Below are 25,256 nucleotides of genomic sequence, written 5' to 3' on the forward strand. Positions count from 1 at the left end.
ACATGCACACACACACACACACACACACACACACAAACACAAACACAAACACAAACAAACACACACACACAAACAGACACACACACACACACACACACGCATGCACACGCACACTGCACTCTATATATATATATATATATATAACACTACATACACTCTAAAAAGTAAAGGAGCTTCATGATGACATAGAAAAACCGTTTTGTCTAGATTGTTCCATAAAGAACTTTTAACATCTTCAGAATCTTCCCGGGGGGGCAAAGTAAGGTTCTTATAAAAAGGTTAGAACAAGATGTATTTTTAAAGAGCCAGAAATGGTTCTTCTACGGCATCGATGTGAAGAACTTTTTAAGCGCCTTTATTTTTAAGAGTCTATAATATCTATATATCTATATAATTCTATATAATATCATAATATAAGGTTCCTGAAATGGTATAAAGCAATGCAGTAACATAACCAAGATCATCACAGAAATAAAAAATAAGATCATGAGAAAAACGTCTAATAATTAACAAATTATTTCATTTATTTCCCCCATGAAACTATTCTTAAATAATAGTACAGCTTGAAAACATTAAGCCCCATTATATATATATATTTTTTTTATTTTATTTTAGACATTGTTTACTGCATTAGAACATTGTGAGCATATACTTTAAAAAACCTGTAGAGAAGACAAAACGCTAAATTATGGTTTATGCACTTTTATTAGATTTGGTAAAACTTTATTTTACGTGTCCTTGTTACACATGTTACTATTATAATAACAATAAAACGTGCATAATAACGTAAGCCAAAGTAAGCTAAACCCTATCCTACATGTATACATGTAGTTCATTTATATTACTCAGTACTATAGTTCACCCAAAAATGAAATTTCTGTCATTATTTACTCATCCTCGAGTAGTTTCAAACCTGTATGAATGTTTTTGTTCTGCTGAAGACAAAGGAAGAGATTTTGAAGAAGGTTTGTAACCAGGCTGTTTTGGGTCACCAATGACTTTCATAGTATTTTTTTTTTACCGCTATGGAAGTCGACGGTGACCCAAAACAGCCTGGTAGCAAACTTTCTTCAAAACAGCTTCCTTTATGTCCGTAAATACTTTTTGCACTTAAAACAAAACAAAAATAACGACTCGCGTGACATTTCCGTAGCGCCATTTTGGACAGCATCCGGTGGACGGAGATGTTATGCACCGAATCTTTAAATAAAGTCATTATTTTTGTTTTATTTCAGTACAAAATATTCTCATAGCTTCCTAATATCACGGTTGAACCACTGATGGCGCATGGAGCTTTGACAAAATGTTCATTTTGGGGTGAAGCAACCCTTTAAGGACACACTGAAATAAAGTGTAGCCTCTATTTTATAGCATAATTAATTATCCTTACTACGTAATATAATCATATTATTTAATTATGAATGCGTTTTTATTTTTATGTAGAAGAGGACGCGTATGAATATTCAGCACTCTTCTTCTTCTACGTCCTCCTCACGTTCACCCAAACCAGTAGGTGGCGGTATTGATTCAAATCCGCTTGCTGTCGGTGGTCAAGTCCAACAAAGAAGTGGAAACAAGGAAGTGGAGGTGTCAGGTGAGAGAGAGCTGTCGTCTCTTCTAAGTACGTCTTTTAAATGTGTATTTTGTTCTTGACGAGTAACGTTGCGCCTGCTGTTTTTTGTCGAGTGCATGCGATTAGTTTTAGTCCGAGCGTCTTCATGTCGATGCGACACAAAGCTGCAAAGCCCGTTTGTTGTCATTTTTCAGTCCGATGAGCCAGCGAGCCGGGAGAAATCGCACAGATACCTTTAATATGCTTGAATAACTGTTTGTAAATACACGTGTCTGGTTTAGTTATGCTTCTTCGAGTAAAACAGACGGCTGTGGTGTTTTTCTTGCTGCTGTTTCGTTGCCTGCGTCTTGTTTTGCAGCCCGCAGCAGACGAGAAATCCATGTAGCGACCCAAATACACGAGCAGTGTATCGCCATTGCTTTCATTGCATTATATAGGTTTAGTTGTCAGATGAATGCAAGTAGCAGAATAATACGAAGCCTAATAATGAGACTAAGATGTGGTTACAGTGTTCATCAGTGTTTCCTGTCCTATTGATTCAAGCAGGTTTCTCGAACCTCTCAAAACATCATGGAGTTTGCTGAGCTGATCAAAACCCCTCGTGTGGACGGGGTGGTCCTGCACCGACCCTTCATGCCCACTGTGGAGGGAACTCTGTGTCTGACAGGACATCACCTCATCTTGTCTTCTCGCCAGGACAACACTGAGGAGCTCTGGCTGCTTCATGCTAACATTGACTCTATTGAGAAAAGGTACTGCTGATGCACAGAGAGGGAGGTCTGAGACTACCAGTAAAAAATTGGATTATTTTTAAATACCATTCTTGTCATTTTCACAGTTATGTGTATGTGACCGTACGTCACAAAAATCATAATCTCTCTCTTTTTTTAAATAAGCTTATTTAGAAATTTTTTTTTTTTTTGTTAGATGGTTAGCAGAGATATAACTGCTTGAAATCTGGAATCTGATGGGGCAAAAAAATCTTTAAAGTTGTCAGAATGAAGTCCTTAGCAATGCATACTAATAATATGAACTTTTGATATATCTAAATATCTTCATGGGACATGATTTTTACTTAATATACAAATTATTGTTTTTTTGGCATACAAGAAAAACGTTGATCATTTTGATCCCTACATTATATTGTTGGCTATTACGACAACAATGATTAGTGACTAATTTTGTGGTCAAGGGTCACATAAATATATATTTTTTTTATTAATCAAAGATTCATGCAGTTGATCAAATATGATAGTAAAGGCATTTATAGTGTTGCAAAAGGTATGATAATATGATAAAATGATCTTTTGAACTTTATATTAATCATAGAATCCAATATTTAAAAAAATATATATATTAGGGTAGAGTAGTACAACCATTTTCAAAACTGATAATAATAAATATTCTTATATTATAAATGATTTCAGAGGAATCAGGTTACACTAGAGTAATGTCTGCTGAATATTCAGCTTTGACCTCACGGTAATAAACTGCACTTTAAAAATTGTATAGATAAGTTATTTTAAAATGATATGTTATTTCACATTATTAGCTACATTTTGACCAAATAAATGCAGCTTTAGTGAGCATGAGAGACTTACTGTGCACAGGTTCATCGGGTCACTGGGAACTATTATTGTAAAGTGTAAGGACCTGCGGGTGATTCAGCTGGACATACCTGGCATGGAGGAGTGTCTTAATATCGCCAGCTCAATTGAGGTAAGACTGCTTTCATGAAGCAGACTAATAATCAGCCCTCGGTACTGCTATCAGTTCATGCAGTTAGTGTTCAGTTGGTGATCATTCATTTTTTCAGGCTCTCTCCACGCTGGACTCCCTGTCCCTGATGTATCCCTTCTTCTACCGTCCTTTGTTTGAGGTCATTGAGGATGGATGGCAGTTGTTCGTACCGGAGGAGGCTTTCAAAGACCTGGAGTCTATGGTATTGTTTTATCCCTGGAAGCCTTGACACTGAGGTCATCAGAAAAAGTTTCTCAGTGTATCATTGCTCATTTCTTTTCAGACGATCCCCTACGGGAAGCCAAAGAGCACACATTTGTGACCGCATGTTCTGAAATATCCCATTTAATACAAATACAGTCAGTATTTCGTACACTACCGTTCAAAAGCTTGGGGTCAGTAAGGTTTTAATATTTTATTTATATTCAGCAAAGCTGTTTTTATTTGATTAAAATATAATAACGGCGTAATAATATTCTGAAAAATGTATACAATTTGAAACCTCTATTCTCCATTATAATTTATTTTCAAATGTAATTTAGTCATGCCATCGCAAGCTGAAATATAAATAACAGTTGTGCTGCTTAATATAATATATTTTATGGAAACATGCTCTAAATAGCATTTATCTGATTTTATTATGAATAGCTTTTCTCTCATATTTGGCCAATGCAATGCATCTTTGCTAAATAAAATGATTAATTTCTTTAAAAAAAATGACTGACCCCTAAATTTTGGACGGTATTCTTTAGCCTAGTATATAATTTTTTGATTTAAATAAATAAATATAATAATTTAAATAAATAAATAGCAGAAACAGTTTTACTTGTGTCATTTAAAAACGAAGCTCTGTTGTGGTCTCTCAGACAGATGAATGGAGACTGAGCGAGGTAAATAAAGACTTCAGCGTGTGCCCCTCGTACCCGTCCCTACTGACTGTGCCCAAAGACATCGATGATGAAAGTCTCTGCAAAGCTGCTTCCTTCCGCCACGGAGGCCGTTTCCCTGTGCTCAGTTACTACCACAAGAAAAACGGCATGGTTAGAAGAAGTGCACTCTGGAAATTCGGTTTCCAAATGTTTGACCTGTTTAATACGGGCTCTGATCACGCTGTCCACAGGTGATGATGAGGGCAGCACAGCCGCTAATAGGAACCAACGGACGCCGCTGCAGAGAGGACGAGAAGCTCATCAATGCCACACTTTGCGCCAGGAAGCGCGGTTACATCATCGACACGCGGACTATAGCTGCAGCGCAGCAGGCTAAAGCTCGCGGAGGAGGGTTTGAACTGGAATCCAACTACCCTCAGTGGAGGAGGATCCACAAAGCCATTGAGAGGTGTGTATGCAGTTCTCTCACACATAAGGAGAGATGGGTGATATTATTGTGACTGGTAATCATTTTCATGTTACTGCCAGACGTAACAAAATAAAAAACATAGAATTTGAAATAATAATTTTTTGGAAATAATAAATAAAATTCTTTGGAAATAATAATTATAAAAATAAAAATAAAATAATTTGTATTTATTTTAGACATCGCAGCATTAATGCTGCACTTATTTCAATGATGATAAGTATACAGTAAAACAATACACTATTGTCAAAATACAGCATTACAATTTTTTATTTAAATATACATTTTAAAATGTAATTTATTCCTGCAATATAATTTAGTTAAAAAACTTTTGCATTGAAATGTAGAGAACACAAGTGAAGTCAAATAAAAATAAAAATAAAAAAATAAAATATATATATATTAGGCATTACATATATACATATGTAATGCCTTGAACAAAATGCTGGCTGTAGATAGAAATTAAGTTACACAATTTAATTTTAATGTAATTTTTATATTCTTCCAGTTGTCATAAAACAAAAATCTCAGTATTAATTTTTTTCATACATATTTGTTTCATTTTAAATATTTATTTATATTATTGTTCAATCAAAAAGAAATCTTTCATTGTAATTTAGACAAATTGGCTATTGCTTGGTTTACAAGGCAAGGCAAGGCAAGTTTATTTATATAGCACATTTCATACACAATGGTAATTCAAAGTGCTTTACAAAAGAGGAAATAAAATAATTGCAAGATTTAAATAACAATAAAAGAAATTAAAATAAAATAAAAACACTGATTTAAGATAAATTGAATTAAAAGCAAAAAGAGATTGATTTAAAACAGTTTAAAATAAAAGAAGCAAAGTAGCACAGTTCGGACGCAGCACAGTGCTCATTCTGTAAATGCACAACTAAACAGATGAGTTTTGAGTCTGGATTTAAAAGTGACTAATGTTTACAGACAAACTCGTAGTTGATTAGGTCAGTGAATCACATCTCTTTCTTTTCACTTTTGTGATCAGTATACACTAGGCAGTGAGCGATTTGTACAATCTGAGACTGTTCTCTTATTAGGTGGCCTAAACTCGTTCAATCCTGGAAAACACATGTCAGTCGCAGCTAAAATGCTCATTTGGAGCTGAAGCGTACCATATGCAGGCAAACAAATGCAGCTGCATAAATGAGTCCTGTAACCGAGACTATAATCTGACAGCTGTTCTCCCACAGGTCTAATGTTCTGCAGGAGAGTCTGATAAAGCTGGTGGAGGCGTGCAACGATCAGTCTCACAGCATGGACCGCTGGCTCAGTAAACTTGAAGCGTCCAACTGGCAGAGTAATGTTAAGGAAATCCTCACGACGGCCTGCCTGGCTGCACAGTGCATTGACAGGTACATCTGTTGATGCGTCTATCTGTTCCCGTCTCTCACACACAGAGCCATTACGCCGCAGACAGATTTGTACATGCCATATTGTGCAGCTGTGTTAATTACTGTTTTAGCTCTATTCTAAGTTAATTACAAAAGCCGCTGTCGCCTTGTTTCTCGCCACATTTGTTGCAAAGCTCGTTGTGGTGATAATTAGCACTCTTGTCATGCTGTAATCATCATTACGTTCATACCACACTGGTGCTGCTGCTTTAAAAGCAGCCTTTGGCGCGCGGTTCATTATCAGGTTTGTAGCATTATGTGTGCGCTGAAGAATCTCAGACTTGGATGGGCCACTTTAATTGGGGTTGTGTTCTAGGGAAGGGGCGTCAGTGCTGGTTCATGGCACGGAGGGCACTGATTCTACACTGCAGGTCACGTCTCTTGCCCAGATCATCCTCGATCCGGCATGCAGAACCATCCGTGGCTTTGAGGCGCTGATTGAGAGAGAGTGGTTACAGGTGAGAAACCTTTGATTTCTGTTTCAAAATCGTACTATTACCCTCCCTGGAAATTTTCTGAATGTACTGTAAAAAGTTGGCCGCTCGCTATATTTGCCTTCTGGAAATACTAATAAATTAATAAAAAATTTCAGTAAAGGCATTCATAATATTCCGAAAGTTTTTGGTTTTGAATAAATGCTGTTCTTTTGAACTTTCACGGCATGGTTCAACGGTTTCCACAAAAAATATTAAGCAGTACACGCTTTCCAACATTAATGAATAGGTACCGAATCAATGGGTAAAACCTGACACTGAGCACTTGAGTTATAGATGTCTTTTCAATTAAATAAATGTACAACTGTGGTTTCATCTTGCCATGCTCCATAAATAAATAAAACCACTACATGATCAAAAATGACAATAAAATGTCTCACAAGTAATGTTTATAAAACACTGGTTTCCTAATTTGATGATAAACTGATTGACAACATAAGGAACTAGGAAGTAGAAAGAGACTTTGGGGTTTTCGATTAATTTTTTTTCAATTTAGTCTTTATTAAGCTTTTTATAAACACAACAGTATACACATAGCATGTATTTCTGCTTTGGTTTTAAAACGATGTTTCTCTGTGAAGTCCGGTGTAACCTATGATCCTGTAACCTTTCCCTCCAGGCCGGTCACCCGTTCCAGCAGCGCTGTGCACAGTCTGCATACTCAAACGGGAAACCACGGAGTGAAGCGCCTGTGTTCCTGCTCTTCCTGGACTGTGTGTGGCAGATCCTGCGGCAGTTCCCCTGCTCCTTCCAGTTCAACGAGAACTTCCTGATCATGCTCTTCGAGCACACTTATGCCTCACAGTTTGGCACTTTCCTTGGAAACTGCGTGGCCGAGAGGTGAGTGTCCCCCTTCATCACATTCCTCATGACGTCCATATTCAGATTCTCACATGCCTTCTCATTTCCTGTATTACATCACATGCAACCTTGTAAAAACGGCTTCTTAACCATATAAGATAAATCTCTTAACTAACCAACATAGGACTTGTCGCAAATGCCACAGTTTTTTCTTATCACTCTGAAGGTAACCTGTGTCTTTGTGACAGTCGTGTCACCAAAGTGTGGATTTAAAACCTGAAAAGGCGTTAGCGATTGGGCCGTAGTTTACACTTGTACATAAACACATGGCATGTTGTAATTCTGTCTGTATGAACAGATACATTCAGGAGCAGAAGGGCACAACCTTTTCCATCAACACTCCTGCATCAGTAAAAATCAACTTGTATTTGGCCGTGACCCTTTTGTGCTCGTTTCGTATTCTGAACAGGATGTTTTGGTAGATGTGTTGTGAAATGATTTTCCCCCTGTTGCTTAAATGTTACCACATTTCTAAATGGTGCAGTCATTTACCGATAAAGCATGGTGTGTATTTTGTGACGTCATGAATCTGATCTTTAGACCCTGGAGGACAGGTTGTTTTCTTTAAATTAACTTGAAAAATGAAGGTTCCTTCATGGCATTCATGTTTCCATTAAGAACTTTTAAAGGAATAGTTCACCCATAAAATCACCACTGACGTTCTTCATAGGAAAAAAAAATACAATGGAAGTCAATATTGACCCAAAACAGCTTGGTTACGAACTTTTTTCAAAATATATTATTTTCTGTACAGCAGAACAAAAGAATTAACTATTCCTTTAACATCCACAGAATGTCCCTCGTATTAAAGGTGGTTTATAGTAAAAAAAAGAAGGTCCCTGAAGGTCCTTTATGGAATGTAAAACGGTTCTTATGGGTTTTGAAACTTTTATTTTAAAGAATGTATATCATAGTATTATGAACGTTAGGGTTCAGCTTGAAGTGTAGAATAGCTGCTTATTGTAACATGATGGATGGCAGTCCTGCTCCTCCTAAAATAAACGTAAATGTTTATGTGTGAATGTAAACTTTGTCCTCTCCGTGTAATGTTTCAGGGAGAAGCTGCAGCTGTCTCAGAAAACCGTATCTTTGTGGTCGTGGGTGAACAGACCTCAGGAGCTGGAGCGGTTTCTCAACCCACTATATGAGCCCAATAACCTGGTCATCTGGCCGTCTGTGGCTCCTCAGAGCCTGCTTCTCTGGGAAGGTGAGCGCCATCAAATCCCACATTCCTCTCAGTTTATGATCTCTGCCAGCACCTGCTGTGAACATAACATCATAATGAAGATGGTCTCGAAAAGCATGTTCACCCATTTAACAATAGGGGGCAGTCATATGTTGTTTGGTGCTTTCTCTGTATTTTTGCATTGAAGCTTTGGATGTGTAAGATGCTTAAAGAAGGTGTGGATTGTAAGCATGTTGTTTGAAATGAATGGTACGTCACCTTTCTTCCGTGACCTACTATATATGCACCTATGGACAATGTACCTCATGCATTGTCTATAGGCGTCACGTACTTCAGCTTCATGTTAAACAGATTTCCGTCTGAATTATTATTCTTCAACGCAAATGAAAGCCTTCTGGATCATATACAATTTTTTTTAATTGAAAAATGTAAATCTAAAATAAATGTTATTAATCACATAGTAAATAAGTGTGAACAAGTTTAGAATACAATATTATTTAAATGATTTATTTACATTTTTAAAGAACACATCTATAGTCTGCAGCAAAGTTATTGTAGTTTGCATATATGACAGAGGTTGGACTAATCTGGACGCAGATTAGACAAAGATTAAATAGGCTAAATAAAAAAAAAATATATATATATATATATATATATATATATATATATATATATATATATATATATATATATATATATATATATTACTCTAAATATACTAATCAATTTATTTATTTTTTTTTGTCAAGAAAACTCACTTTCCTTGTCATGTTTAAGGTATTAATAACTCTGAGACTTGTTCTAAACCTTTCACCAGATACCGATTAACGTCACATGGAATTCACAAGTGTGACAATGATTTAACCCCGATGACCTCTTGTGCCATTCATTTTTTTAGTCCTCATCTCTGGAGCCTGTCATGCCTCTATTTTAGAAGTGCAGTGAAAGAGACTCTTTCAGGAAAGGCAGCCGAGCAGACATGGAGTTTAATGCCATGGGGGTTCACTTTCAGTCACATGAGCAGTTCTCAAACAACTCAGATATGTTTAGACCTTTCATACACTCTACCAGTCAAACATGTGAATTTTAGTGTGTCTTATTTAATAGATATAAGCCTTTGCCTAGGTTACAGTTCATTAACCTTTTTTTTTTTAATCCACGTTTGTTGGGTACTTTTAGCTGCTTTTTCTTTATTACCTGGTCCAACCCATTAAAGATAAATCCAATAATAATAATAATTGCAATTATAAGTAAACTAAATTTAATTTCACTATAGGACCATTTTTCGTTTACCATTTTAAAGAGTTTAATAATACGGATTTAATTAGTAAATCATGTTTCAGTTTTTCACAGTTAAGTAGCCAGTAACCAGTAGTCAGTTAAGTGTGTTCAGGTTTTGTGTGCGTTGCACAGTAAATGTCAGGCTTGTGTGTGTATAGAAGAAAAGGCAGTCTACGTGCCGGTATGAATGGAAGTTACACATGCTGCTAGTATGTTTGAGTGAATGAAAGTGACCAGGTGGTTTGAACGAAACCTATTTAAATTTCAATTTGTGGGTTATATATATGAATGCGTCCTTTCTTCAATTTGCACTTTCCGCCAAGTCAGTTTTGTACAAAACCATATGTGAAAGAACTGCTTCCAGTTTATTTCTGGCAAGCAGATGTATTTCTAATGCAGTACCGGTTGGATATATTAACATGGCTATCTAAGATGTAAGAGGTTTTTTTTTTTTTTTTTCATCAGAACAGATTTAGAGAAATCTTTCATTACGTCACTGGCTCCGTAGTAAATGTGTGCCGTCGAGTCCAAACAGTCACTCTAATCTACTAATGAATGATTTACCACATGAAAATCTGCACATTTATCAAATTTAAACTTTAAACCGTCACTATTGCTAAAATATGAGTCTGTAAAAAAAAAAGTCTTTCCGCAGATGAGACATACCTTTCACTGGAAACAGCAATAGTGTACATTTGTTCAAACATGCAGTATCGAGTCTGTAGGAGCAGAGTGGTGTGAATTACTTATGGATTACTGTGATGTTTGGTTTTTTTTTGATGCATCACCCATTCACTGCATAGGATCTATTGGTGAGAAAGTGATGGAATGCAATAAATAAATTTCGACGCAATGCAATGAATTTCTCCAAATCTGTTCCGACGAGGAAACAAATGCATTACTATATTATATGGCCTGAGGGGGAGTAAAACTATCCCTTTAAGTGTCAAGGTCCTTGAGAAATAGCTAATCAAATGTTAATTTCACAGTTGGATGAGTATTGACAAGTGCACACCATTACAAAATGTCAGCCTTACGTGAGCTAAGAAACATGGGATTGATGATTGTGTGGGGAGGCTTTCCTTGTGTATAACCTTGAAGTACAGCAGGGGGATCGGTGTGGTCATCTCACATCTCTTGTTTTGTGTTCGTGTGTGCGTCCCAGAAAAGATCATTTATCAGCAACACAGAATGAAATCGTCACATATCACGTATCTAGCACCTCGTACCTTTTCTCTGTAGGGGTGTTCCTTCGCTGGAATCGCTCCACAAAGTGTTTGGACGAGGCCTATCAGGAGATGGTCCATATTATAGAGTACAACAAGGAGCTGCAGAACAAAGTGAACAGCCTACGCAGACAGCTGGCCCAGCTCGAGACGGAGGACAGCCCACTGCAGACGCCGTAGGACGGCAGCAGAATGGTATCCTTTCTGAAATAAGCCTGACGCACACATATCTACACTCCTCTGATCCTGCTCTTTCTCAACGGATTCTACTCTCTGGCCACTAGATCTGCTGCTCTATTAATATATCGTTGTAGTTTTCTTCCTTAAACACTATGCCTCACTTGTCCTTATTATGACGTGCTTGACGTAAAACACTTTAAACTGATTAGCAGGTTATGATATGGATGTCATTTCACTAGAGTTTGTACTTTGGTGCTTCAGTTTACATGTTCTCAAAGAAAAGGGACCACTGATGTGCCATTATTATTTTTTTTTTAAAATTTTTCAGTCGTGTGCCATGAAGTGCAATATAAAATACAATTCTAAAATAAAAGGGAAAATATTGAACTGACTATTAGATGCTGGACATATAATTTGAATCTAACAGAGGCGGTTTACATGGTCTTATATGAGCCCTAACTCCTTCCAAAGAGACACTTACCTTATGATTAAAGAGATTGAATGTTTCTTCATCAGAACAGATTTGAAAAAAATTGGAGATGAATGGGTGCCATTAGAATGAGAGTCTAAACAGCCGAGTAAAAATAAATAAATAAATAAATAAACAAATCAGTGCATCAGTTAGTTTAGTTTTTAGTTAGTGTGTGTGTGTATATATATATATATATATATATATATATATATATATATATATATATATATATATATATATTACACCATCACTTCTACCCCAAATACCAGTCCATAATAACACTTGTGGATTATTTAGGTTTTTTTTCTCAGCTTTTAAACTCTCAAACCAATTCACATAGGATATATTGGTGAACAGGTTTTGCAAGTGTGAAGGAACAATCTCGTCTACATTTTGAGTGAGTACATTTTTAGCAGATTTGCATTTTTGAGTACACTGAAATTGCCAAAAGTGGCACTTTTTGCTTTACAAATGTAAAAAAACGAATTGTGCACGGGTAATATTCGTATTTGTATAAAGATATTTAGTATAGTTTAAAAATCCAGAGTTCTGTTGTGAATGTCAAAATATTGTCATAATTTTTTCTCTATACCCTTAAAATTCTTTGTTACAATTTATTTTTATTTTTGTAATTGAATTTCTTTTTTTTTGTGATCATGAATGTCTTTATTAGGACACACGCAGCAGTTGTTTAGGAACATCTAAAAATAAAGCCCACTGGGATTATTACAGTTTCCGTTCTACACAAAAGCATTTCATTCCCTCCTGTTCTCCACGAGTGACATGAGCATGGTCTGTAGACAGGAGTTGCGAAATGTCATGCAAATTATTTCACGTATCATTTATGCAAATAAATCATATATACATACATATACAATAATGTATATATATGCGCCGTTACATGTTTTGGGTCAATTTGTTTCATAAATATCTGAATATCTAAATCTATCGTGCAGTGACTTCTGTAGACTATATGGGTTATTTTAATATTCCACTGGGTTTATGCCATTTAGATGGACCCTGCTGAATTTATGAGTGTGTTTTAGTGTAAGATTTAAGGTTTTGATATTGGGGATTTTCGCAGTTATTTTATTTTGTTCTGGCACTTCAGTAGCATCAACTGACAGGCATTATTAAGATTATCCATGTAAAATTGTACAGTGTCATGCCTTGCTTTACAAAACAAAACAAATATGTAACTGAATTATGTTCTGTGGGCATTAAATTTGTTCAATGTACATCTTTATGTAGTTTGATCATTTCATATTTAAATTGACCATTTGTAATTATCTTAGTTCCAAAACAATAAATGGTGATAAAAAATGAATTACCAGTAGTCTAGTTTACTTATCTTATCAGCGCCTTATGATAATGATATTACATTTAACAAAAAGGAAACAATGGTATGTATGGTAAAATACAGAATGTAATTTTTCATATATATATATATGATATATCAGGTGTGATTGGAAGGAACGGCCCCCCTGATTGAACCCGAGTGGTGTTCTGTTGTTGGACTTCCGTGCTAGTCATGGTTTGTCCGTAATGAACACCATGTTCAAGCATAAGGGTGTCTATCAGTACACGTGGCACCAGGACACCCTAGAGCAGAGGTCTATGAACGACTGCTTTATCTGACCTCCGGCCGTATGTCTTGGACACTCGGGTGAAGAGAGGGGCGGAGCTGTCAACTGATCACCACCTGGTGGTGAGTTGGATCCGTTGGCGGGGAAGGAAGCTGTACACACTCGGCAGGCCCCAAACGTGCTGTGAGGGTCTGTTGGGAACGTTTGGCAGAGCCCCCTGTCAGGGAGGAGGCAAAAACTTTGGGTCTGGGAGGAGTTTGGTGAGGCCATGTAGAAGGACTTTGTGGTCCTGGCAAACTGTCCGAAGCCTGAGGAGGGGGAAGCTGTGCCCTGCCAACACTGTATACAGTGGGGGTGGGAATCTGCTGACTTCGTTAAGATGAGAAGTTAAGAAGCTCCTCAGTGGCAAGTGCCTCAGGTCTCTGGATGTTGTGGGGCTGTCTTTGGCTGACAGGCCCGTGCAGTGTCACATGGAGGCTGAGGACAGTTAGACTGGGGTGGTGGTTCCTCTTTTTAGGTGTGTTTCAGCTATAAGGGGATCACACTCCTCAGCCTGACCGGGGAAGTCAGTGCCAGGGTGCTGGAGAGGAGAATTCATCCGATAGTCAAATCTACGGCAGGGCTGGCCTTTGTCACCGGTCCTGTTCATTATCTCTATGGACAGGATTTCTAGGCGCAGCTTGGGCTGAGGGGGTCCAGTTTGGTGACCACAGGATCTCGTCACTGCTTGTTGGCTGCATGGGATGAGAATCAGCACCTCCAAGTCTGAGGCCATGGTTCTTAGTCAGACAAGGGTGGCTTGAAGAGGAGATTCCTCTTCAGCCAGAGGACATCAGGATATTGAAAGAAATTTCAGTTAAAGCTTTCAATTTGACACTTCCACAAAAGCTGAGGGAGAGTAGGCAGATGCAAGTGAGTAAAACGTCAGATAAAATAAATTTTTGTAAAATTAGTTCCGAGAAAATGCATCATTTTATTTTCAGTTGAAATTGTTGATGTATTTTTAAAACACTTTTGGTGATCATCACAAAAAAAACAAAAACTAATAAATAATATCTTATCTTTGCCACAGCAATACACTATCATTGAACTGAACCGACGCTGACTCTGTTTAAAAATTAACATTGCACAGAGGTATATGTGTCAAAATGGATACCTTTCCTTGTCAAGTTACAGAGCCACTGGAAAAATCTGCCTGCCAAGACACTGAGGTCTGGGTTTAGCTGGATCCGGTTGTGAGATGATCTCTATATGAACGACAGAGTCTTACTTACTTTCACTCATTACATCATCTTTAGAATCAGGGAATCAGAATAGGAAGGTGAGATCCTATAACCTCTGACATTCGACTTCTCGCCCCGTTTTCCATCACGCTGTGTGTTCTGAGACTTCCACAAAAGCTAAGGGAAAGTAACCAGATGCATGAAGCGCTAATTGGTCAAATGATTATAGATGGTCAGAAAACAGGCCCGAGGTCAGTCTACTACACTCGTCCACACACGCAGAGTTTAAAGCTCTTCATTCAAAGAAACCCAGCAGTCGTACAAAGTGAGGAGAGAGGAGGAGCTCTACATTTTAATTACGGTTTACATTTTGGAAATATATACATGTATTAGTGCTGTCAAATGGTTAAACACGATAAATTGCATCCACAATAAAATATACCAATATAAAGTATTGCCAGAATAACTGGCTGATACTGTTTCATACTGTACAAGCTTATGCTGCTGATACACCACTGGCTGTGTAAAGCACCATATCTCTCGTCACGTAAACATATGGTTCATTATCAGGAACATGCAGTGTTTCCTCGGGGGATGGGCCTGATGCAGACACACGTAGACGGTACACTGTATATGCGCTCGAGTTTCAAATGCACCCTATACAGGACCCCCTAGTGCTGTGCAGATACCGATTTCTTTACTATGTCTGGAAATAATGTGTGTGCCGACGCTCCGTATTCTGGTTTTAATCATGGACAATGTCTAATAGCCACAAAGATAACACTTGTTGGGCTCACAGAGACGGAAGCAGACCTGAAGTAACCTCGGGGCAAACACTTCACACAAGCCCCAGAAGTGTGTCGCTTTGAGTTACTCATTCACTAATTTTGCTATGCTGGAGAATTGTCCATTTCTCTTAGACATGCACACATCAGGTGTCCGTCCCATTGATCTATGAGATTGAAAAGCCCCATAAATACACCTGGAGTGATGGAGCTGAGGTTTTAAGAGATTTTCAGGGTAAAGATCAATCGAATTGAAAGGACATGGCCTTGAAGCATCACGAGAAGGCTTAATCATATTGATGGTGTGTGGCTGGCAGACCAGAACCTGTAATAGCTCTGACTTGCCATCCATGCATTGGCAGGAAATGGAAGCAATAAAAAAGGCTGCTGAAAAGGTAATGTTCCTCTGTTGTATTTGTTTTTAAGCTATCAACCAGACTTGTTTTTTTTTTTTTTTAAAGATGCAATACATTTAGGGTGTTAGCAGATTAAATAATTAACGATGTTTAATAATGTTTTGTATTTGTATTTTTTATTCTCAAGATTTTTTTTTAATTACAAATAGAGATAAACAGAATTAGAAGAAAGAGCGTTAGAGTCAGAGGGTCAAAATAAGATGGGAAGTACTTTTAGCCATTTAGATGTGCTTTTAAACCAATATAAAATATGAAATAAAAAGTTTTAACATGATCAAGAAATAAAAATAAATTCCAATGAATAGCTAAAACAATATATAGAGACAAACACATAAATGTAAGAAAAAATATTTGGGTTGAAATACGTAGTCCATGCATGTGTCCATGAACATTTTTCCCTGTCAAAATGAAGATTTAGGTTAAATTGTAAATAATAAAAAAGGTAACTTCCATGTAACTAGTCTGAATTCATAGGGTTTCACCATTTTAATCTAATTAATTAAATGTTTGCCTTCACTAGTTAATTACGACAAAAAGACCTTTTAAGTTTAATTTTTATTTTCTCTCTACACATTTTTTTTTTAAATCTGATAATCTTAATAGCAGAGTTAAATATAGCAGTATTCTTAAGTAATTCAGTGCTACTTAAAATAGTTTAAATAGGATTTCTAGGTTTAAAAATACATTTGGTGCTAAATTAGTGGGTCGAAAAGCCCACGTTTTTCTTTTGGGTTTGGTATTTTATAGAAACAAGAAATATTCTGTCAAACCCTTTATCGTGAGCTTTTTTGTCAAACTTTCAACCTGAAAGCGCGCTCGTTGTGAGAGGGGGGTTGAACATGTGCCACCCTGAAAAGACCCCTCAGTCGTCATGTTTCAGCTCCACGGTCGTCAGGAGGGCGTGGCCAGGACCTCACCTCCAGCGCTGGCCAATCAGCGCGCAGCCGGCTTCTCTTGAAAGCCTCTTGGGCTGCGGATATAAAACCTCCGCTGCGGGCTGATGCAATACTGGAAGATACTGAATGAAGCGTCGGTGACGGAAAACCAGATAAAGAAAGCTGCTCACGCCGCACAGAAAAAAAAACACGTTTTCTGCCTAATCTCTGAATCTTATTCTAGTCAATAGGTGAGTGAATTAATTTCCTGAAATCGATTGCATTTTGCTTTTAGGATTGATCACAATTAACTTATCTGAACGCTAGCTTCCCATGGCCTTGACTGGAAAGATAAAAATGCATGATAGTTTTATTTATCGCTTTCACAACCTTATCGCGTTTCTCTTCTAAACCCTTTGTCCTAAAGCGCTGTGTTAAATGGCTACGCGATTTTATGCATTTATTGAAGCTCAAGACGTGGTTATCTTAAACACCGCTTCCTCATTTTGTCACTTTCCCCCCAAAAAAGACTTCCCTTCAGTGTTTCATAAAACGCGGTAGTTGGCGTTTAGTCACAATCCCGATAACGTGACCGTTATTTTAAGGGTCGTTCGTAGGGTGTAACGTTAGTCGCCCTGAGCACGTTTGCTCACGTTCTTCTAGAGCCGCTAATAAAGTCTTGCACTAGCTGCTAGCTTTTTTGGGACAAACGACTTGTCATATTAAAAACGCGGCTATCGCTTCCTCCGAGTGGCTTATAACGCTACGTGGCTGAAATTGCGGCGATAAAGGCGCAAGAACGTTACGAGTTGTTTAGCAACGGGCAACCAATCACATGCCCCCTTTGTGATTATCTCATTACATATTCATGAGATTCGACGCGGAGAAATCGTGGAAAGTAGAAAGTACGTAGAAACGGATAAAATGTAGACGAAAGGGTTGATGTATTGTATTTGTTTTAATTTATGTCAATATTTTAAGTGACCACAGCGGGTCTACGTGGCAACTTTTGGCCGCACGTGGACGAGCATGTATCGAAACGGGCCATGTACCGTATTACCCTAAAGAAGTTAGTAGGTTAATACGGGGCTTACAAGTAATTGATTGCTAACCCGAGAGAACGTGTGAACATTGTGAACGTGCATTGCGTCTCAGGCTTTGCACTGTGGAAAAAAAACCCAACTCGTTTAAACTAGTCTAGTCTGAACTGATCTAAATTCCCAGAAGTCTGACTGACCTTTCCGTTCAAGATCTGACCGGATTGGATTGAGTGTTAGGGTATTGTGAAACAAAAAAAAAAAAGGGACGCGAACGGAACGGTCCGCACAGACTTGGCACAATGGGGCCTTTGGAGGTCTTTGGATTGAAGGATGTGTTCGGCGTCTTGCCACGGAGCTCGCGTGCTGATTGGCTGCCGCCGAAGGCAGGGCAGTATAAATACGCTCACATTACATTCCTCGTTCTTTTCGTGCCTTTACATTTGCGAGGTAAGAAAGGTAAGCGATGACAACCTAGAAATATATATATTTCTATATTTTTTTTTTCTGGTTTCCCACACGAGTTTAGCTGTAGGGTTAACTTTGAGGCGCGTTGCGTCTGGTGTAGTTCATTAAAGTTTGTTTACCTGCCGGTGTAATTTACGCGCGTGACTGCGCTGAGCTTCATGTGACCACGTTTGAAATAGCACTGATGTAAGAAGCATATGTTCGATGTTTGACAAGAAATATTAAGCCGCAAACAGCACGAGCTTTTATATTTAGACGTCCGGCATCTTCCAACCTGTGTGACTTGCTTCTGATGAACAAAAAAGGAAATGCTCGGCAGAATGAGAAACGCTGTTCTAGTTAACGTTACCCTTCACCGTATAGAAAAAGAAGTCTATACAGCGGAAGCGAATTGTGCCTGACATTTCTTTTGTTTGAAAGTCGTACAGGTTTGGAAGGACATGATGGTGAATATACGATGACAGTGCACGTTTTTATTCTGATAACGTGCGATGCCTCAATGCTTCTGTTTTTTGTTTCTTTGCAGGTAAACTTGAGTATGCCAGTCGTCAGAGCCCTTAGTAAGGTGGCAAAGCAGGCCCTGCTGGCCCCTGCGTGTGGATGCCAGCCTGTGACGGTGGCGATACGCAACATCAGCTTCTCCCCGCGTCAGGTCACCTCTGGATCTGATGCCAGCTTTCATTCTGTGTCCTTCTCTGAGACCGACCACCCCAAAGTTCTCATCACAGGTATGGGAAAACCTCAGGTTCTTGGTACTTCAACACTTCGCTAATTTGTCACATTTAACACAATGGTTTTAGCACATTTTTGGGAAGGGTGGATCCTGACTCCCCTGTTTTGCGTGATATTTGATTTATCTTTTTCTCTCTCTGTCAGGTGGCCTCGGGCAACTAGGGGTTGGGCTTGCGAAACTGTTAAGGTATGCATATTGTAGTACGTACATGCGTTAAGAGTTAGCATAAAAGGTGCATTTACAAATGTAATGTTTTTACATAAAAACGTGATAAAGTTGTACCACCTGTCTCATAGGAAGCGGTTTGGAAAAAACAATGTAATCCTTTCAGACATCAGGAAGCCACCAAGCAACGTCTTTCACAGCGGTATGTCTTCTGTTCATCTAAAATAAATTCTTACTAGAATTTAATGAGAATTAATTGGGGCAGCACCATATCCATTTAAACCAGATGTTTGCCAGATGTAGTTTGGAGAGTCATTTGTTAGAGATAATTTAGAATTTCCACATGTGAGTAAAGAAGTCCTAATTATGTTTATTATAGTGGCCAATAACTTGTTTTACATAATTTCTTCTTATTAGCTTGTATAATTGATTGAACAAACATTTGATTTTTATCTTCCGCACTTTTAATATCGAGAAATATGTTCAGAGCTAAAATGATCACACCAGGTCTGACATGTTGATTTTTATTTTATTTTTTTTCTCCACACAGGCCCCTTTATCTACTCTGACATTCTGGACTACAAGAACTTGCGAGAGATTGTAGTAAATAACAGGATCACCTGGTTGGTGCATTACAGCGCTCTTCTGAGTGCTGTTGGGGAAGCTAATGTCCCACTGGCACGAGCAGTCAACATCACAGGTAACGCTTTAGAAAAATTGCATTTAATGCATTGCGTTTAGATATGAATGTAACATTTTATACTTATAATAGTCTGCTTCAGTGTTTGTTTTTCAAATAAGTTGCATGCATGTATTGCCAGAAAATTATATTTCTATCAAATAGAAAGATCGTATATAGTGTTTACTTTGCCTAGATTTAAAGTCTTATAACTTGGGACTGAATCTAAATTGACTTTTCTTTTCTTTTTTGTAGGACTGCACAACATCCTAGACATTGCAGCAGAACACGGGCTTCGGCTCTTTGTGCCCAGTACAATTGGTGCCTTCGGACCAACCTCACCTCGAAACCCTACGCCTGACCTCTGTGTGCAGAGACCACGTACTATATATGGCGTCTCTAAAGTCCACGCAGAGCTCATGGGGGAGGTAATATGCCAGTCACTGTTATTTTATTATTTTCACTTATTTTCCTTGTCTTGTACGGCATATTAATCTTGTGCCCGTGATCCTGTTTTTCAGTACTACCACCACCGATACGGCCTTGACTTCCGCTGTCTGCGATACCCTGGCATTATCTCCGCAGACTCGCAGCCTGGCGGTGGCACGACAGGTACGGTGCGCACTGCTCCATCTGTGTTTTTTGGCACACGATCTTGCTCGCGTACGTAAGTGAAGTTATGCAACTGGCACTTGCTCAGAAAGGGGTGTTGTTCGCTTTGAGTATTTTTAGATAAACCGATAGCCTGCTCCAATGCCGACCGGCCATATGAACCACACCTCCAGCTGCCAGCAGTCGCATGTAAAAACCTGAAAAGTGCTTTGGCAGCCGTTACACTCATACCGCTGCATACGTGTCCGATGAGTCGACCAGAAAAGCGCCAATGAGTCATAAAAGTCTGTCTCTGGCTTTTCCAGACTACGCCGTGCAGATTTTCCACGATGCCGTCAAGACCGGCAAGTTTGAGTGCAACTTGAAACCGGATACACGGTTGCCCATGATGTACATCGATGACTGTTTGCGGGCCACGCTGGAGGTGATGGAGGCACCGGCGGAAACGCTCAGTATGCGCACCTACAACATCAATGCCATGAGCTTTACTCCAGAGGAACTGGCAAACGAGGTCCAGAAACAGCTGCCTGATCTTCAGGTCACATATGAGATTGACTCCATACGACAGGGTATAGGTAGGATCCAAAACGTCTTCACTTTCAACATTTTGGTACAAATCAATGGTGCAACTGGTACAAAAGTGCTTGTTTGTTTTTTCTGTATAGCTGACAGTTGGCCCATGAACTTTGACGACAGCAACGCACGCAATGACTGGGGCTGGAAGCACGACTACGATCTGCCAGAGTTGGTCCAGACGATGCTCACCTTCATCGGCTCAGACGCCCGCATCGCCCAGGCCAACTGAGTCCGCTCATGAACACTGCTGTTTTGTGTATATTTCATAAAGATTTATAGTGACGCAGAAGAGAGATACGTGGTCTGTACATAGTCATATTCCTTTTCTCTTTTGTGTCATCTGTATATTCCTTTTGACTAGCACAGACTTTATGTATAATTGCAGATTGTACAAAAAGGTTGGGTCTCTTCGAGTCACGGTGGAAAACCATGACTTGTTGCGTATTATGAAAGGAATGGGATTAAACCTGACATGATCCTCTTGTGCTTTCTATGTAGTGAAAAAGGATCATTATGTCTCCGGTAAAAGTAAACCAAACAAACATGAAAGTCCAAAAATGAACATGGGAGATCTTAAATGTAGCTTCCCGAGTTATACTATCTTTCAGAGTTTCTTTTTTTTGAGAAATAATTTTACTGTACCTTTTTATAGAAGAACATAATATATGAGGGAATAGGCTGCTGGCCAAGTTCAGACTAGTAGGATTGAAAGACAGGAGCTTCAACCCACTCCAAAATAAACAAAGATTCTGGTTTAAACAGGGTGGGACTCAAATGTAGGTCCTCGGGGAAAGTGAGGGTCGTGATGAGTGATGATGACCATACCATATCCTTTTCGTTTGCTCTTCCTCTCTTGCGCATCTATTTCTATCTATTTATTCAGATTGCTCACAAACGAAATGCGAGATTTGTTCTCGTTTCACATGTTTGCTGTACACTTTAATAAGGTCACTTTTTTTTAAAAAAATGCATTACGTTTTTAAATGACCCTTAAACATTTTCCCACTGGGAATATATTATCCCGTTTGAAGGGGAGAGTGGGAAACAAATTTAAATTATTTTTAGTTAAGCTTTGCATCCACATCTTTTGTTCTTTGGATCACAAAACTTGTGCCAATAAAGCTTTTTTTATCTTTAACGTTTTGCATTGTCTTTCATTTGAACTAGAATTATTTTAAGCACAGTAGACGAGATTTTAACATGTAGGATAGGGTTTTATTTATTTTTTTCCCCTTGTAACTGCTGGTTAAATATTACTCGCTTGACTACAGTGCCTTTAAAACTTTTATATATAACTTTTGTGGGAAATATGATCATCTTTTTGATGACGGTCTCTGGAGGCCATAACAACTACAAGAGCTGTGCATTAATGCACGTTCACACTGCACCATCTTGTCACTTTTGATCAAGGCGATTAGTTAAATCAGTGTATAATGCATTCACTTAAGACTATAATCATCTTAAATGGTCGCAGAACACTTTGGGAGTCGTTTTCCTTATCCGCAGCAATGCATCGGCATGTTTTCATTGGAGCGGTGCCACATAAACATTTCGGTGGCACTCGTCCAAGTTTCCTTTTTATTTAGATTACAAACGTACACATTGAAAGCAGGTTACATAACACCTGCCCGCGCAGTATATCCGGTAACAAAAGATGCGTAAACTACTTTCTTTCATAAAGCAGGGTAATAATATGGCAGTTATCTGATAAATCGGTTATGTAAGAGTTGGCAAACACAGTCTTGCTGTGTTTCGCCAGAAGACACACTTACCAGGCACGAGCAATTAAACATGCCTTCCTAACGTCGTGTGGTCATTGTTATAAGACTTTTTGAACTTCTGCAAAAAGAGATTGGGTTTGGCGGGGCGGTCACTGGCAAAGGAACTCTTTTCCACCTGTTATATGAGAGACCAATTTTTTTTTATCCGTCAGCAGTCGTTTCTAATGAATTTCTACCTGAGGTAAAGTGTGATGTGATCCGAGAACACAAAAAGCATCGTTCGTCTGCCTCGCTGTTCGTGTGACTTAAAGCAGTCAGTGGCGTGTGACACGAAAATGTCCCCGGACGGGTTTACAGTTGCAAATAAACAAGCTTTTTACTATTATAATAGTATCTAAATGCATTACTTCAAGCGGTTGCGACATGTTTATTTTCTTCCGCGTTATACCTGCCATGAATCTTTCGTTCAACGACGCTGTCGCTGTTTGTATTTCCGTCGTTTCGTAACGCTTCATCCTTTCGTAAGTCCGTCGTTTCGTAACGTGTTTGTTGGATGCAGAGGCTGTCCGGGATTCTCGCCGGTTTGTGTGAGGCGTGCATTTAAGCAAACATTGACCTCTACTTGACCACCAAAGACGACACCAAACTGTGAAGAAATGCAAAAGCCCAGTCTGTGAAAAAAAAATGTGCAATAGCCTATGCTATTAGCAAGATAGCAACCGATGAAGTTACTGTTTGGGTAGTTAAATAATGCGAATCAAATAATGCAACAATATAATATGTAATAATAATAAATAAGTAAATTGAAAAAAAAGTGGTCATTTGAGTGTCCAATACACACACACACAATATCTAAATATATACAAAAAGTTTGATCAAAAAATGCATTATTCTTCAATACATTTTCTTCATTTCTTAGAATGACTTAAAAAAGGTGTCATGGTTTGTTTATCTGGTTTTATTTAATAGAGAAATATTACCAGTTATATAGGATAAAACAAGTGATTAACTTGTGATTAAAAACCTTTCAACTTCTACTTCTCAAGATCCATCCCTATAAGAGTAGAGCACAATCTATATAAGTGTCATGCAAACATTACGTAACACATGCCCACTCGTATGACAGCATAACTTTCTCCCGCTCGTTCTTCTCAGGTGATACTCTTGTCTCAATTCACGAAACCCCTGTTTGGTTTCCCAGAATGAGCAACGGAGTTCAAGTGGAGTGCCTTCTTTCTCCTGTACTTCCTGTTAAGGTGTGTCACGTTGTATAAGCATTCATTGTGTGAACACACCTCTTCACGTACACATCTCTCCACCAATAGCAGAAGCAGGAGTGTGTCAACACGCTGTGAATATTGAATATCAGAGCTGGCAGTCTGTCTGTCTGAGTGAAGGTCGGTATATAAACAAACAAGCCCGGTCGGTTCCTTCAAGAGGGAAGTGCCAAAAAATGCTGTGCTGCAGCTGTCTCGCGGGTTACCTGTTGCTATGAAAGCAAGATCGACAGCCACATAAGGACTTAAATACTGCTGTATGGCCTTTTTGAATGAAAAACTAAAATAAAAAACTAAAAATGAAGACATTGTTATGGTACCATGGAGAACCTCTAACATCCATGAAACCTTTCTGTTGCATTATAAAGGTCCATTATAGTGGTCCATTATAGTACACTTCACTTAATTCACATATATATATATATATATATATATATATAAAGGTGAATTAAGTGAAGTGTTAACTAAACTTGCTAAACACTATTTTTGTTATTTTTACAACAATAAATATTAAATTCATATCAAAATAAAATGAAAATGCTAGTACAATGTGTCACATTTAGACTAAATTAATCTGAAAGGCTGAAGGGGCTATAGGTACAAATATTGGTATATATTTTCTGTAAATTAAAAAAAAATAATATTCTGTTTTCTTTTCAATTTATCAAGCATTTTTGCTAAAAGACAAACAAACAAACAAACAAAAAAAAACAACAGACAGATATTTAAAATGAGCAACTTGCTAGGTTGTGTCAGATAATCATTTAATAAGAATAATAAGGTTTTACAGGAAAACTATGTCTGTCTTCTGTCTCTGTTTTGTAATATTTACTGACAGAGTTGTTAAAAGATAATTGTTTTACATGAAAAAGTCATAAAAAGCCCTAAAAAGATTAGTATACTGTATTAAGTGCATTTGGTGTTATCAGATAAACCCCATCCAAACCCTTTCCTGCCAGCTGAGTGATCAGTAATTGCAATTCAATCTGTGACACTTTCACCTCTGCAGTTGTGCCGTGTACAGCAGGATCAATGACCAGCATTACTCTCTCAGACTCGTCTTCTTTCACTGTATATCACCACAAGACAGCACATGAACTCTTCAACCTCGAGCTAAAGATCAGCCTTCATCTCCGTAATCACATGCTTCCCACTGCAGAGAAATTATGCGTTATGTCCATTTTAAATTCTTGCGGGAGCGGATTTATAAAGTCACATGTAAAGAATACGAAAGATTTCCTTACTAAACCCTACTATATTTCAGTCTGTTGATAAAAATGAAAATTGTCCCCTTAATTACTTAAAATATTTGTCTGGAT

The 25,256-nt window shown here is 38.2% G+C and overlaps 2 protein-coding genes across 5 annotated transcripts; both read left to right on the plus strand.

Moving 5' to 3' along the window:
• Positions 1-1,502: 1,502 nt before the first annotated feature.
• Positions 1,503-11,940, plus strand: mtmr9 (myotubularin related protein 9). 3 transcript variants are annotated; one of them, XM_043219929.1, is made up of 11 exons: positions 1,503-1,594; positions 2,120-2,325; positions 3,184-3,292; positions 3,390-3,515; positions 4,180-4,353; positions 4,434-4,651; positions 5,884-6,045; positions 6,401-6,542; positions 7,198-7,418; positions 8,495-8,646; positions 11,149-11,940. In XM_043219929.1, exons 2-11 carry the CDS (start codon positions 2,144-2,146, stop codon positions 11,310-11,312), a joined length of 1,650 nt encoding a protein of 549 aa, XP_043075864.1. In that variant the 5' UTR covers positions 1,503-1,594; positions 2,120-2,143; the 3' UTR covers positions 11,313-11,940. The 3 variants fall into 3 exon arrangements, with proteins under 3 accessions (XP_043075864.1, XP_043075863.1, XP_043075865.1); XM_043219928.1 differs by having other exon boundaries at positions 1,564-1,621; XM_043219930.1 differs by lacking the exon at positions 1,503-1,594 and adding an exon at positions 1,595-1,621 and having other exon boundaries at positions 2,117-2,325.
• Positions 11,941-16,766: 4,826 nt separating this feature from the next.
• On the plus strand, positions 16,767-22,077 carry tdh (L-threonine dehydrogenase). Of its 2 annotated transcripts, none has more exons than XM_043219572.1 (9): positions 16,767-16,920; positions 18,701-18,902; positions 19,051-19,093; positions 19,204-19,274; positions 19,623-19,772; positions 20,007-20,179; positions 20,273-20,363; positions 20,669-20,938; positions 21,029-22,077. In XM_043219572.1, exons 2-9 carry the CDS (start codon positions 18,713-18,715, stop codon positions 21,166-21,168), a joined length of 1,128 nt encoding a protein of 375 aa, XP_043075507.1. In that variant the 5' UTR covers positions 16,767-16,920; positions 18,701-18,712; the 3' UTR covers positions 21,169-22,077. The 2 variants fall into 2 exon arrangements, with proteins under 2 accessions (XP_043075507.1, XP_043075506.1); XM_043219571.1 differs by lacking the exon at positions 16,767-16,920 and adding an exon at positions 18,022-18,165.
• The last annotated feature ends 3,179 nt before the right edge of the window (positions 22,078-25,256 follow it).

This window comes from Puntigrus tetrazona, chromosome 20 (genome assembly GCF_018831695.1).
Source record: "Puntigrus tetrazona isolate hp1 chromosome 20, ASM1883169v1, whole genome shotgun sequence".
Classification (NCBI taxonomy): Eukaryota; Metazoa; Chordata; class Actinopteri; order Cypriniformes; family Cyprinidae; genus Puntigrus; species Puntigrus tetrazona.

Coding starts and splice junctions, on each gene's coding strand:
- tdh (XM_043219571.1), top strand. CDS start 18,040: ATGTGTTCGGCGTCTTGCCACGGAGCTCGCGTGCTGATTGGCTGCCGC. Junction 19,773..20,006: donor ACGAGCAGTCAACATCACAG/GTAACGCTTTAG, acceptor TCTTTTTTGTAG/GACTGCACAACATCCTAGAC. Junction 20,180..20,272: donor ACGCAGAGCTCATGGGGGAG/GTAATATGCCAG, acceptor CCTGTTTTTCAG/TACTACCACCACCGATACGG.
- mtmr9 (XM_043219929.1), top strand. CDS start 2,144: ATGGAGTTTGCTGAGCTGATCAAAACCCCTCGTGTGGACGGGGTGGTC. Junction 2,326..3,183: donor ATTGACTCTATTGAGAAAAG/GTACTGCTGATG, acceptor TACTGTGCACAG/GTTCATCGGGTCACTGGGAA. Junction 4,652..5,883: donor ATCCACAAAGCCATTGAGAG/GTGTGTATGCAG, acceptor GTTCTCCCACAG/GTCTAATGTTCTGCAGGAGA.